Source organism: Tinamus guttatus, unplaced genomic scaffold (genome assembly GCF_059628265.1).
Source record: "Tinamus guttatus ecotype Peru unplaced genomic scaffold, ASM5962826v1 Tinamus_guttatus_pri_ptg000368l, whole genome shotgun sequence".
Classification (NCBI taxonomy): Eukaryota; Metazoa; Chordata; class Aves; order Tinamiformes; family Tinamidae; genus Tinamus; species Tinamus guttatus.
Genome location: NW_028288902.1, coordinates 3,053,421 through 3,068,684, shown reverse-complemented (window position 1 = coordinate 3,068,684; position 15,264 = coordinate 3,053,421). Strand labels below are relative to the sequence as shown.

The following is a 15,264-nucleotide window of genomic DNA, read 5'->3' as shown; positions in this document are numbered from 1 at the left end:
TTAAATGTGTTTTATGTTCCCATTACCTGACCAGAATGAAATGACAATGATTTCTCCCTAGCTTATATAAAGATTTTTTGAGTCAGACTGTCATAGTGACTTTAAAGCAGTTTCCTCACTGCTGTCTTCATTTTTGTTTTTATACAGTGGAAAAAAGGTAGATGAAATGTAGACATTGCTCAAGAATATCTGCAATCCGTGTTAATACTGCTTGCATTATTGCATATGAGTTGAGGAAGGTCAGTCCGTGAAGCTTTTGTATTATGTATTCTTCTGGAGCTTGTTTTCAATTCAATCTTTAATTGATTTTTTTATTCTTACCAGCTCTTGGGTACTTGTCACCACAGTCTACATTCATAGATGTAATAAAAACTGCAGTTATAAGACAAAACAATTTGAAATTTTCCAAGAATCAGGAAGTGTCTTTAATAACGGTTTTCATAGTTTTTTTCTGAATTAAATGTTTCTTTAATCATTAGCAACACAAAGAAATTCCTGATGCCATTTGCTTTATATATAATAGTGACACTAACACCTGCATAGTAAGACTTTGTAGTGTGAAAATAAAATGGCCTCTCTAAACAGACCATTTTCTTGCTATGAAAATTATTACAGAATTTGGAGGATGTACTTACGTAATTTATTACTTTCTCTTCTGAGAGAGGTTCTGAAAAAGCTCGTATATTTAAAGTTCTGGCAGATGAAACCTAGGAATCTTTCCCATTTATCTTTCCTTGCTCAAGACTGCTGTGAGTTTATATTTTGGTATCCAAAAGCTCATTTTGATTTCACATTGAATTTTACCTAGCCTGGGCAAGACAAGTTAGCTTTCTGAAAATGAATACCATAGCAGAAAAGGGAGTAAAAAACTAGTATATTTAAAACTTTAAAGACAGAGTTTGAAAGATGAAAATGATAAGTGTTTGATATTGGAAACATCCTTGTTTGTTTGCAAACTGAGTGGTTCTTCACTCTGAGCTCTCTTGCACCGTTTCACACATAGGGCACCATTATCTCTAAATGGCATTGGCACTGTTTCTCTGTCTATGTGAGTTATAAGTATATAATATTCCTTACATAACTCTCTTGACCACAATATAGACAAGAAATTTTGTCATGAGATGCAGTGCGTCCTAATGCATTTAAAGTATTTCAGATTATCTCAACCTGGTTCATTTGATGTCACAGTTAGAGACAATTAAAAATAATCTTCTAGATAGTATGTATCAATTTTTATTCAATGTAATTGAAACATGCGACAGAAGATATTTGATTTCAATATATCACAGAATTATTTTTACATAGATACAGATAAGGACATAATTGTATTGCAACTGTGAAAATTTAAAAATTTTTGAAAATTTACAAAGTATATTAAAAATTACTTTGTCATTATGACTTCTGAAAATAAAGATAATATACTTACTGACATGCAGGATTTCATAATTAACAATATGCTGTGTGAGACTTGGCAAGAAAGCAGATCAGAAGGGACTTGAATGTGACACATTACTGTTTTGCCTACACAGTATTTCGAGAGAATGTGTATTTGACAACACATAAAGGCATTTATAAATATATAGAAAAATTATGAACAGAAACTATAAGAAGGCTCCTTAACACTGTACGTTCTTAACCTTATGCTAGTTTTCTTGCCAATAGTTAAAGCAGCTATCTCAGACATTTAGACATCATTCTTTCCACATCATATGTATATGTAGGTAAAAGGCACAATTTTACAGCAAGCTCAGATGTGCTTATGACAAGAATGTATAAAATACCAGTTCTAGAAAGTCAAGGCTTTCTACTATTTCTTTTCCAGTACACTTAGAATGCAGTTTTCGTCTGCATTGCTGTTTATTTTTGCTTAATGGAGAGACTGCCGTGCTATGCAGCAGACCGTGTTTTAAACGGGTTTGATGACACAAAGCTGAATGGGGAGAGAGATATAAATGTTTTTGAGAACTGGAGCTTAAGTCACTGTTCTTGGGGTCAGACCGATGTCCCTTACCCTTCGTGTCAGACAGCAGCAGCACTGGCATTTCGGATGACATTTTATAGTTTTCATTCTCTGACAGAATTCCTTATTTGCTACCATAAAAATGATTGGGTCAAGGCAACTATTAAAGCTGCAGATGAGCTCTGTGACTTTATAAATGGCAAGCAGTGTGCTCACATTGCTGCAGTGTAGTTTGCAATTTATTCTATAAATTAGTATCACCAACATTGTAACATGATAAGGAGCGAAAGAAACAGCAAATACAATCATAGCAGCTGAAATCAGTAACAAGGGTCTAACAAGCGTATTCTTTCTTTGCTGGCGTTTATTGAATCGTACTAATGCTCTGAAAGTCAACATATAGCATGTAAAGATGACCGTGACTGGAATAAGGAATCTCAGTAAAAACCTAGAGAGGGTGAGCGGCACAACAAAGTGTAAGGATCCTCCAATGTTATCCAGGGATATGATATCATCAGAGGGTCTTCCAGCGACAAATGTATAGTAGATCTCGGGCACTGATCCAATAACGATGAAGATCCATACGGCAACAGTGCAAAATGTTGCCTTGCCTTTGTCCCACCATGTTAATGAAGTGATAGGATGGACAGCACCCACATATCGGTCAAAACTGATGAGTGTCAGGAAGTAGATGCTTCCGTAGATGTTAATGTTGAAAAATAACTTTCTAACCTGATAAAATGTTTCACCGGAATGCACAGCTAGATTCTGGAGACTGTAATAAACTGAAAAAGGTGCCATGAGAATCCAAGTAAAGTCACAGAATGCCAGATTAAATAGAAATATAGTACTAGTAGTCCATGTCTTCACACAGTATGTGTAATGTCCCAGTGCAAGCATATTGCCTAGCAGTCCCACTGATAAGGTAAAAAGGCAAACCAGAATGAGAAGATAACAGTGCCACTCCAGTTTGTTTTCCTTATTGCAAAAGATAATCGGGCATGTACCGTTCAGGACCAGTTCACTGAGTATGCCTGAAGGGGAAAGAGAGAACATCAGCTTTCAAAATCAAAAAAAAATCAGATATATTGAATTTCCAATTTGTTCAAATCCAGTATGATTGAACTTGCAAAAGGAATTTGGAACATAGTGTGATGCACAGGCTCTTGCTCTCTGCTTGAACAACTGTAAATTCCAAATAGGTAAGACTTAAAGCAACACTAGCACAGGCAGATTTTTCTTTTTCTATCAGGACCTTTATATGCTTTTTGGTCTAGTATTTCCAGTTGAGTATAATCCCTGATAAGTGAGAGAACAAAACCATGAGACCTCAGGAACAGCAGGTTCTAACAACTCATTCATTTTGTCTCACTCTTCATGGCCAGTTTGCATCAGCCATCATTAATGTAGATCCACAGTGATTCTTTCAAATTAAGATTTTTATGCTTTTACAGTCTAATTTTTTAGACTAAGATTTGGTATTCCTAATAAAAGAGGGAATTGTTTCGTCAAGTTGAGCTACCACCACTTTCAGTTTGTAATGTTTTCAGAACTTGTCTCCAAATCATGCAGCAGATGCCAAACTTCGAGGTTCGCCCGAACAGGAGCTTGAAGGTCATACAAATATCTTTCTAGATATATATACAGAGTGGTATTAGGAAGACAGTATGAATATTTATTCAGAAGAAAAATCTCACACAGAATGGAAGAAAGAACTCTTTTTCAAAATACTATTGGTTGCCTGAAAAGCACCAAACAGCTTTAAACATTAAGTTGGTAGTAGTGTATTTTTTGGAACAAAATGTTTTACTTTCAAGTCTTTCTTAGTACTTACAATATGATTTTTCCAAAGTTATATTTACAGACAAAGGTTAGAATACAACAAATACGAGCTACCAGTGGAGATGTGCTAAACATAGGCTGAACTAGTTGTACTTTCTAAATTTATGGCTCACCCAGACATGAACATACAAAAACGCTAGTTCAGACTGTAGTGAGTGAAATTAAGAAGGAAAATTGTTTTTCTAGACACTCACCCACAAAAGCAGACAAATGACTTTCTCGAAAGTGAGAATGACTAGAAAACCATCTGTTCAGTTCCTCTTATTTTACAGCTGGGGGATGTTTTTTCTCTAAATGTCTGTTGTTAAGTGTTGAGACATTGAACTTTGATCTGGGGAACTGTATTCTTCTCTTTCCCTGCTCCATAGCTTTTGTGAATATCAAATTTTGCAAGATTTTTTCATCAACTGAAGTTTTTAAGATATGCCTATAAATTCTGTGAAATGGTGGGTGCCATACAGTTAAGTAAATGATTTATAATGTGTGCTATTAAAAGTCATCTAAATTTAAATGTGGAAACTTATACATCCCTAAAATTGTCTTGGCTAAAGGTCATGTATGCTTTGAATTAAATTGTATTTCTTTCCTCTTTGACTTCCATTTCAATAATTACAAATGAAAGTCCTAAGCACTTGATTTCAAGTTATGTTGGCAATGTAAATACTCCCTAAATTGGTTATAAATGACATGGTCAAACTTTCATTGGAGAACTGTAATGATCTTATCAGGCTTCTGGAAAGGGATATTAGGCATGCTTAAATGGAGGGAGACAGATATCTGTGCCATCTACACCTAAGTAGGTTGGCCAGATATGGCCTGGATGTATATATGTGTAACTGTATTGATAAGTCTTTACTCTCCATCCCATTCATTTTACCAGATCCCACTCACAACTGAGCTATATGAACTTGTATGTCTGAAGGTGTTGGACCTGCAAAGCTGGTTAAAGTATATTTGAAGTTACAGAGTGCTTAAAAATATGGAATTTTAATTTTCTAAACTATTCTTTGCTGATTTTTTAAAATTGCTTTTATTATAATAGCTCTTATAGGTCATAACCAAGGCTAGATTTTTGAAATGCTATGTTTTATATTTGCCTTGAAATGATTTGTAGTCTCTAACAAGATGGACACAAGGAAACAAGTATATGGAGAAAAGTCTTTCCTGAGGTTCCTATTATGGTAGGCACAAGTGGTTTGACTCCCAGCTGAATGCTGTAGCAAGAAGTCCTAGTCTTCCACTTCAAGAATTTGGAGATTTTTCTGTTGTCAGGATCTAGCTTCACTGCACACAGGTAGACATTTTAAGCCTGGTGACTAAGCCTGGTGACTAGCTCTTGTACATCCTGAGGCAATTAGAGCTACTCTGATATCTAGGACATCTGCTTGTGTGCTTTGTGTGCTTTAATAATGTACAGAAGTTAAATGATTTTAAAAACAGACAAATGACAAGTCTTCCGTCCACCTTTTTAGCATGCCTAGAATAAAGCAAGGGTCAGGGTATGACTAGATTATTTTCAAGTCTATTTTCCTTTTCTGAAATTACTATGTTCCATGCTGAATCTACCTGTTATTAACCAAAGCTCTTCAGCACATACACACAGCCTTAGCAGTGGCAAAAAGAAAACAAAGTCACACAACCATCAAATTACTTCCTCATTTGTTGCAAAAATCCCTTGTTTTGTCCTCCCCCTAAATCCTGAGACTGCTACTTCTCTGTGTTCTCCTTGTGGCTGTGATATGGCCTCCAAAGTCTTGCAGTACGTAGAAGACTGTGTTTCAGTAACAATTTGTTTTTACAAGAAATTTCGTTTGGAGCTTAGAAACCAATACATCACCAAAAAGAGTTTGATCCATGTATACAGCTAATTCCTGTTCAAAGTTTATCACTAGCAGTCATTCACTTAAGTTGTACTTGGGAAAATTCTGCTAAATTTAGCTAGTATTTTTAAAATATCAAATTTTATATGTGTAAATATATACTATGAAGCATATTCTTCCCTAACAAGTAATAAGTATTGTGCTAATATTCAATTTCTTTTTAAATTATTTGATTTATAGTTACATGTTATTCAATTTAATCACAATTTATTGTGATTAAACTACTATTTCTGTCAATAAAAATGACATTTATGTACTTACTCATATACTTACTTAAGACGAGGTTAATCAAATCTCATATGGCAAACATAAGCTACAGTAGAGAGGTAGTTAAAATTTTGGAATTTGCCTATTAAAAGCAGTAGTTCTGCATAACTGCTTCAAATAATATGAAATACATGTCTGCATGTATGTGATAACTAAAATGGGAAAATTATCTTACCTAGGAGAACAGAGGTGGAATGAATACTTAATAAATCTTTCTCTTACCTGATTTGAGAGTACTGGAATCATCTGTATTACAGAAGTCTAGGTTCCAGACTATGTTTTTATTTCCCATTAGTCTGGATCTTCTGAAATCACAACTCTGTTTTGCAGGTGCTGTTTTTAACCCAAGGTTTCAGTAAAATTCCATACAAAATGGCAGCTTATCAGAGAACAGGTGTTAAACTGCAAAGGACAGATGCTGTTTATCATTAAGCCCCTCCTCTCAACCAGGCAGGATACGTTGCTATTACCATAGCAGCTTCCACTCATTATTTTTTCAGGCAAAGACAGACTTACAACAAATTCCCAGTCTGTCTGTGCCTTGGGACTTTCATTATTCCCAAAAATGAAAAAGAAGAGTACAGGAGCTTGGGATATTGGCATAGGTGTTTGTACTTTCCTCTTCCTTCTTCACTGTTAGAATCCTAGTTATTGCTGCCCTGCTTCTGATCTGGGTAATGGGACGATCAGAGGTTCACTCACCTCACCTACCTGCCTGCCACTTCTCCTGCCCCACAGCTTCCCATCACCTCAAACTCTCCTAGCCACTTTCGATCCAGTCTAGGTTCTCCAGTCTTCCAACCTTGAGTCTGCATCCCCAGTCCTTACAGACACAAATCAATCCCAGGATCCTCCTTTTTCATTCCCTGAACATCCCACAGTTCTCACTACTTTCATCTCACTTTATAGCTTCCACATGTGTTCAGCTCTAATTCATACTGAAACAGTGGACTTCCCAACCTACATGTCAAGAACATGTTAAAAAATCCATTTGTTTTTTCAAAGGGAGGATTACGTCCAGAAAAAAATGGACCCTCTGTGGTAACCCTTGGTAAAAGTGACGCTTTGTTGGTTGTTACTTGGCTGTGCAAGTATGAGAGATGGTGAGCTACACAGACAGTACATGCTAAAAGCAGTAGAAGTAAGAGGCAAACTGCTAGAGGACAGAGTTATGAACACCAAAGGAAGTCCGGATTTCAGGAGGGGTATGAACAACTGGCTTGAGGTGGGTGGCACTTGAGGAAGATAGGAAGAAACAGTAGGTCTGAGCTTTAGAGAAGAAAGTAATGATTAGAAATGGAAAGAATGGCTCCAAGGAGCCAGATTTGCAGAGATCCAGGAGAAAAAAAAAAAAAGTCCAGACAATGGATATAGACAGTGGGCCTAAAGAGTTTGGAGATGAAGTACGAAAGGTTAATATTATATTCTTGCAGAAGCAAGTATGGACAATATTAAGAAATTAGAAAACAATACATGTGCCGAATTATGAAAGAAAAGAACTGGAGGACACTGAGAGATTCAGAAGTTGAAAGGAGAGGTCCAGAAATTGGATAAAATAGGCAAGTGAAAGGAGTAAAGGAACACATGAAATGAACAGATGAAAAGCTTTTATATTAATGACAATGAAGAAGGACAGAGGAAAAAAAGGTAAGAAAAGAAGGAAGAAAAGGAAAGCTAGTCCCGGAGTGACGTGACAAGTAAAGTTTCGCCTTGTACTGAAGATGAGAATAAGCAGAGCCTTTTTCAAGCTGCAAAACATAGAAGTGTGCTTTAGGAAAGGTACTCTCTGCAAATGTCATATAAGTGCAGAATTTTAACAGAGTTGAACAAGTAGAACCAGGGCAAGGCTTATACTTCGCTGTCCTGATGAAATTGGTGCTGCATACAATGTATGCCAGGGGACATATTTCTACTTAAAATGTTTCATAAGAGAAATGCTCTGCTAAACAGATGAGAAATTGATGTATGAGTCAGTGAGGTTTTTTTAGTGCTTGAAGTAAATTGTAATGGTTTGTAATCTTTCCCAACTCTTCTTAAAAAATGCTGTTATTATGTTAATGTTGCATTCTTTGATTCTTTTTTTTTCTTCCCTTAAATTTCATACTCTTAATTTCATACTTTCAACGTGTAACATTTGAAAACAGGATACAGAAAAATGTGCATAAGGAATTGAGATTCTTCTACATTTGGGAATGATAAAAAAAATGCTAAGGTCATAGAGGCTTATTTTGTAGTAATGTGACCTACAGCAAGGCATTCTAAGTTGGTGTTTGTCAAATTGTAGTGTAATAAACTGCTTTGAGTTAGCACATTATCGTGTTTTCTTATATTGCCTTTCAGTAAAAAATGACCGGTGTAGCCAATGTATTGCTATTAAATGTGTTAAATACAATCTGTTATTACAAACCTCTTGAAATCCCATCTGGGAAGTTCAGTTTAGTTCTTGTGGAGATTCAAACACTGAAAAAAAGATTTCTACACCACCACCACTCACCCGCGCCTACTTAGTTCACTAATCAGTAGAAATAAATAGCTTCTGCAGGAATAGAAACCATTAGAGTTTCATATAAACTATAAAAAGCAGGATGAGGGGGAGTATTTTATTGCAGTAGGGCTTGTGAGGACATGGCAATAAAATCAATCCTGCTCTGACAAACTTGTAACATTACATTTGTGAAATGGCAAGAACATTACCATGAAAAACAGTCATAACTTAAATACTCTAGGGATCTTTTATTTCTCTGTGATGCAGTGACATTTGGTGTAGATTTCTTTCTGGAAAATGAATAGTAATTATACTGTCAGTATGGCTATAAGCTCTATTCTGTTTTGTGTCGGGATTTTTTTCATATTATCACTTACAGACTTAATCAATTTGGAGTTTGTTGTGGTGTAACATAGCAAAAGCCTGCAGTGCATATGGGCAAAGTAGCTGATTTCTAAGAGCAAGAGAATAATATTATGCTTCATTTTGTGTATCCAGGACTTGAATGAAAAGTAAGTTACTTGTCTGTAAGTCACAGGAAGTCTCCTGTGGAATTCAGAACTGAACCCAGAGAACTGTGTAGTCCATACTGTGATCCAGAGCACCTTTCTATGGGTACATTGCCAAGGAAAAGCTGCCCAGAATTTGTGTGTAAGCAAGCCCTCCAACATACCTCAAGAAATGGAGACTTTCTCAGAGTTTCCTATCAAATGGATAGCAGACAGTCCCAGGTGACAACCCTGCACAACCTCACAAAACAGGAAAGCAATGAGGGGGCTCAGTACTGTTATCTTAATATAATTGAGAGGAAACTGTGATTATTTATTTATTGATTATCTATTAATTTACTAACCATGCATTTTCTCTATTTTGGGGCTTAAGTGGGAATCATTTTAATATGTTTTTCCTGTGATCTCTCTTTAACCCAGGATATTGCAGGCAATTTCCTTCTTCCTCAGCCAGTCCTGCAGTTAAAGCCACTCTATCACAAATGCATATTATGTTTCTCATGTGCCCAGCTGTCCCGAATCCCTTCCTTTTCTACTCCACATCTGTGTTTTTAAAAAGCTAGACCAGCACATATTGCACGATGACTTCTATCTAATTTTTGTTGTGTGATAGTTGTCTGTTCTGAGCTGATTATCTCATCTCTGTCTGTAGTCAGTGTAAAGAGACAAGTAACCTTCAAGATTTAATGACTGTTTTTACTATTAGAGAAATACCTGGCAGCAAATAGAGTATTTCACAAGTCCTTAGATACTCATGACACTCAAATTCATGCAGTCAAGCAGAATTCACAATTTAGAAATACACTTTTTTTTTTTTTTCAGAACATTGTGAAATGCCATTGAAAAAATGGCTGTTGGCTTGAAGTCAAGACTAATTCTCAAGATTTTCTCTGTGATATTTGCCTTAGAGTGTTTTGATTTAGAAGTTTCTAGGAGATGTTATGGCTTAAGCCAGAGCCCTTCCAGTTCATCACGCTAGCCACATAGTCATGCTGAATTACCATTCATTAAGCCTCAAGGTCAGCAGGGTGATGGAGCTGTTTTAACTGAAAAAAAAAAAGAACTGAAAAAAATAAAAAAAAAAGTAGATTTCCTTTTTTTTTCCTTTAAATGAGTCAGTTCCACACAGTTGTTCACTTTTGTATCACCGCTCGACTTGCTATTCCAGCTTATGAGAGTGTGGTGGGGACGGGTGGAGTAGGGGCAGACACTAACGGTTTCACTACATAAGTGTAGTATATGTAAAACCACAGCACATTTTGATCAGATCCCACAGTTATCGTGAAGATTCCTTCAGAGAGAGAGGTTCATTTCAGTGATTTTGATTGTAGATTCATAGTCCAAATCAGTCATCAATTTGTGGGAGGCAGTCTTTGTATGAGTTGAAGTCCAAAATTTAGTTGGGTTGTATGATCTTAAAATCTTTATGCCCTCTCCACACAAAATGAAACAAGTGAACCCAAGAAAAATAAAGCTTAGCATTCTATTTTTCTTTTATTACTATGTAGACCTTTATCTACTGGCTGTCTAAACTGTAATTTCTCATAATATTCATACTACAGGTCAATTGCTCCGTCTGAAAATGTTTCGAGAGGACCATGGATCTTGGATGACAATGTTCTTCAGTACCATCCTCTTCCTCTTCATTTTTTCTCACATTTATAATCTGTGCCTGATTATGGCAGGGAATATGAGGTAGGCAACAGATTTTTTTTTCTGTCTCTTTTCTCTAGAATGTATTGTTTTGGAAATTCTTCATAATACGTTCTTTAAGAGGGAACAAGAGGGAACAAGAGAGGGAAAAAGTGTCAGTGTGTTAGTATTCACCACCTTCTTTGTTCCTCTGTTTCCTAAATTTAGGTAAAAGAGTATCAGTTATGAAAAGTGAGATCTTGACCAGTTATAGCAGCTATTATATCATGGTGCAAATGATCATTACTTTGCAAAACTAATTGCTTTGATTAATTGTTACAGGTGAGCAAGTCAGATTGGAAGTTAAGACTGAGTAATTTATAAATACAAATATTATCAGTGTTCATACCCAGGTTACCAGTGTTAAATTGAAAGATCCAGACTTAAGGACATGCATGTTCAAACCACAAACTTTACATGTGTACTACAGTGTTATTTTGGTCATGCAATGTAGTATTTTCTCATCCAGTTTGGCAACAATAGTCTTCAAAACCTATTAATTGTGCTATTTTTCCATAAGGTACTCCTATAGGGTGAAGCTAGGGTTGGTCTAGGGAGTAGTAGTTATAGTCTGGTGTGTCTGGATTTATTTTAAGATGAAATTTTAACTGAATTTTCTGCCTTAAGGAAACTAGCTTTTTCCTATTGTTCTGAAAATCAACCTCACTTTTGCCAGTTGATTGTCCTGAGAAAACCTATGTTATTAGTCATCTAATGAATACTAAATGATTTAATTGGCCAGAGGTACACAGATATTGTTTAGAAAAGGCAAGGTAGCCTCTGAACAGTTTCTATCAAGGAAAAGAAAATCCAATCTATATTTGAGTTGAAGAGCATGGCAAATAAGTGCATAGCTTGTCTTTACTCTCCAGAATAGGAAAGGCATACCAAAAGATTTGATGAAGTGTAGTTTAATGGACCCTGGTGTGGCAAGGTATATTACAGATCTTAGTGGGCCAACAAAATTCACAGCATATGAAGAACTTTTAACAATGTGAGATAAAAAAAAAAGTGAGAAGGAGACAAATTGGGTGTCACTTAATGAACATGAACACAGACGGTGCTAATCATATGATTATAGTAATGAAATGAAACATTAATTTGTCTTGATTCAAGCAGAGTGAGTAAAGTGAAGAATCACTTGCTATTTTAGAAGAAAAAAGGGACCATGTGAGCAGGATGCGATTATGGCAACAAGGTAGTAGATGTGAGTAGGCACGTAGTAAGTGGGAGAACAATCCTCCCCTATTAAGGAAGGTAGGAGCACTGCAGACTTGTGGCTTTCCTATTTATTATTATTTGTATTTGTACTATTATTGGTAGTGTGTTATATTTGTAAAACTCCAGAAGCTCCACTGGCTGTTAGACAAAGCATTAACCAATTTGAAAGCTGAACTCATGTCTAGAAATCAGAATTACTTTGTCCTTGACAGCGTTCCCGTTCCCCATATCTATTACAAGTTTCTGTGCTTCATCTGCATCATGTTGGCTGCATGGAGGAGATCTCATGATGAGCTGTGTCTGACTGAGTGCATGGAAATAGGCATAGCCTGTGAATAAAATACTGGAGCCAGTCAATCTATGCTCTTCCCTAAGGCAGAGTGCGGTCTTTGCTTTTCTAGAGCTAATGCCAGCCCTGTTTTTGTCACTAATCATTAGAGGAAACTTACCCTGCTAAGCCTAAGGAGTGCAGTGAAGACTTACTAAGAATGTTCTGGGTGCATTTCAGCAAAAAGCCCTAAGTTAATTCAGAAAAGAAAGTTTCAGTCTCAAACTCTACAACTTACACTTGAACAGAGCTGTTCACAGCCCAGGTAGAGCAACATGTAACACTTTTCAAAAGATGGACAGAGAGATCCTACAACAAAAGACAAACATCAAGGCTACCTACTTGGCCACAATAAATGTTTTTTAAGCAGTAGATTCCTTTTTCCTGAGTAAATGCAATCCTTATGAAAGCTGTTTGTTTCATGCTTTGTGCTTCTATATAAAAGAACACCTCTGGGAAGAGGCTTTGCCGCGGTGCTATACTGAAATGGCCAGCAGCAGAGGGGCTGGCTTCCAGGATAAAGGTCAGGATCCATCTGCATGAAGGTTACAGCCTCTGTAGGGACAAGCTGACCTTTGTGCCTATGGACTCCTGTGCAAAAAACACTTTGAAATACAAGCATACAAAATGCGTGTGTTTCCAAAACAAGGCCTGTGAAAATCTTACGATTACTGACTATAAGGCTGAGCGAAAGAAAGAACAATTCTTCTTATGTGTGTTTGCCTATCATTCTGTCTGTGTATCAGCTTGCCCTGCATGTCACAGGAGAGCGATTTTGACAAGTTTCTTATGTCAGATGTTTGATTTTATAAATGAAGACTCCTTTGTGGCTCACTACAGTAGGAGACTCACACATCTTGCATGTGCATGACAGTAGTGATGATCTCTGCTGAAACGATATCCTGTTGAGGACTGGAGAAACCCATGGCAGGAGTGTTATAAAGTTGTTTAACGTTACCATCTCTAGGAACATCCATTTTACAATTGACAGGACTTTTTTTTTAATTAATAATTTTTTTTTAATTAATTAAAATTTTTTTAAATTAATTAAAAAAAAAAGATAGTTCGCACACGTCGCAATTTGGTAAGCTTAAAAAAGTCTGAATATATCCCTTTAGAAAGAATAATGATATGGACTGTACTTTGCTGGAAAGATTAAAAAAAAGAGACAAAAAACAAGAACAAGTAGCTGGTATTTGAAGACGTACTGTACAGCTATTTGCACGGTGAAAGTGTGACAGATTGGGATGTGTTATTTTTAATTCCTTTTCTCTTTCAGTGCCGTTTCCTTTTAGGGGCTTATTTCCTTAGTCCACTGTACATCAGGTCATTGTTCTTTTAGTCAGAGCTGAACATCTGGCTGAAGAAACCTTTTTGAAAAGTTGTCACAAAATGATTCACAGCTATTACTTCTTATTGCTTCTCATTATTAAAGCAGGAGCAAAATCCCCAAATAGTAGGTCTTTAATGTGTAACTTCTCTGTCAGGATTGTGGCAAACCCACTATCACCAGGGAAAAAACGGGCTAAGGAGTCAGAAAACAAGAAAGGATGTCTCATTTATGTGTGCTAAGTTTTGGTTCCATTAAAGGAATGTCAATCAGAGCTGTTTTCTTCCCTCATATAAGGTTAGTCTCTCAGGTGCTTATTTAAGAATAAGATGATTCTGGTTAAGGATCTACATTGCTTGCCAAACTTTCCTGAACAGTCTTACAGAGTGCCAACAGCAGAGGGGATTTGAAGGAGTTTCTGTAACTGTCTGAAGGTCCAGTAGGGTTGAGGTGCAAACTTCAGGCACAAGGTTGAGTTGTTTAGTTATCTTGTGCAAGAAAGATACCCACTGTAATCAGAATGAGTGGTAATGAATAGTGACTGCACACTGGAGCTATCCAGTGAGAGCCATCCCCATGGCTACACCATCAAAGAAAAAAGTATAGGATTTAAAGCCCCTAAAAATAGTATTTATCATTCGGTGGAGTCTTGCAACACCTAATCTGAATGTGTTGGTGTCTTGACAGTTTGGTTTTGGCAAGCCTGCTGTGGGGGAGCCCATTGTGGAGGTGGCTATTTCTCAGAATCGTCCAAGTGTTTCAACCAAACCCGTTGGCTGCCTGGCACATGACTCCAATGATTACCCCACCTGTAAGGATCTCATTGTCCTGTGGTGCAGGCCCTCATGGTCTAGAGAGAGACATTCATAGACATACAGTAGGAACCATGACATGGGTATTTCAAAGTTCAGGCTGTGAATTCAAGAGTAACTCTGGATTTTTTTTTTCCCTGATGGGAACAGAGTTAATAATGGCATGCCACTCTCTCTGTCATGACTAAGGTTAAATATGTACTTTCCCTCTGAATTATGTGGCTGGTCCCAGCCAACAACAGCCAAATTTGATGTTTCAGGCATGTCTTTTCATGTGTGCCGCAGGGACACAGCTCGTGCTTTTCGAAGGCTTTCTGCGAGATGGGGAACACTCTAGGGGCCAATGTAGCAATATCTGGTGCCTTCCGTGCCCTTCACAACCTGTGACAATGCAGGGAGAGAGTTTACTGCAGGGCTTTGAGTTTACTGCAGCTGCTTGAAGAGGGTTCAACATTTGAGGAGTTATCAGACTCAGATGCCATTTGTAGATTTACCACAGAAAATGGTGGTGACAGTGTTGTCGCATGAAAGAATGACTAATTCTCAGAGATAGATGAATGTTTTTCTCTCTCAAATTCTCTTTGCTTCTGACTGTGTTTTATCATTAAAATTAATTTCTGAAATACTTTTCTGCTTTTCTGTTTCTCCACATTTTGGCCTAGATTTCTGTGACCCCGATTCACAGCATGTATCCAAACGGCAACTTGCTTGTTTACGCTGTGCCTAATCCTCATCAGGACATTCCATCTTCATATGACTTTCTGCAATGCATCACCATGTCACAGTGAGGCAGCAAGCACTAGGCAAAGGCAGATCCCTGGCGAGCTGCTGAGTGGGGAGAGTTTGTGTTATGAGGGCACAGAGGCCGTGTCCCACCAGAGGGCTGGTGGGAAGGGCCTGAGGAGCCCATGGATCAGCAGATGGAGCAGCTCATCAGG

At 37.1% G+C, this 15,264-nt stretch overlaps 2 protein-coding genes across 2 annotated transcripts in view; one reads left to right on the top strand and one right to left on the bottom strand.

Moving 5' to 3' along the window:
- The window catches only part of TMEM117 (transmembrane protein 117), a 189,658-nt gene that overhangs the window by 19,337 nt on the left and 155,057 nt on the right, over nt 1-15,264 (top strand). Inside the window, exon 3 of the mRNA XM_088530378.1 lies at nt 10,506-10,638. Within this exon, the coding sequence (XP_088386504.1) occupies nt 10,506-10,638 (133 nt within the window). The remainder of the gene's footprint in view (nt 1-10,505; nt 10,639-15,264) is intronic.
- On the bottom strand, nt 1,973-6,241 carry LOC148593591 (lysophosphatidic acid receptor 6-like). Its single transcript, XM_088530365.1, has 2 exons — nt 6,172-6,241; nt 1,973-2,994 (listed from the first exon to the last, which is right to left on the bottom strand). The coding sequence occupies exons 1-2, from the start codon at nt 6,239-6,241 to the stop codon at nt 1,973-1,975; spliced, it is 1,092 nt and encodes a 363-aa protein (XP_088386491.1).

Coding starts and splice junctions, on each gene's coding strand:
- LOC148593591 (XM_088530365.1), bottom strand. CDS start 6,241: ATGGGAAATAAAAACATAGTCTGGAACCTAGACTTCTGTAATACAGAT. Junction 2,995..6,171: donor TTCCAGTACTCTCAAATCAG/GTAAGAGAAAGA, acceptor TTTCCCCTTCAG/GCATACTCAGTGAACTGGTC.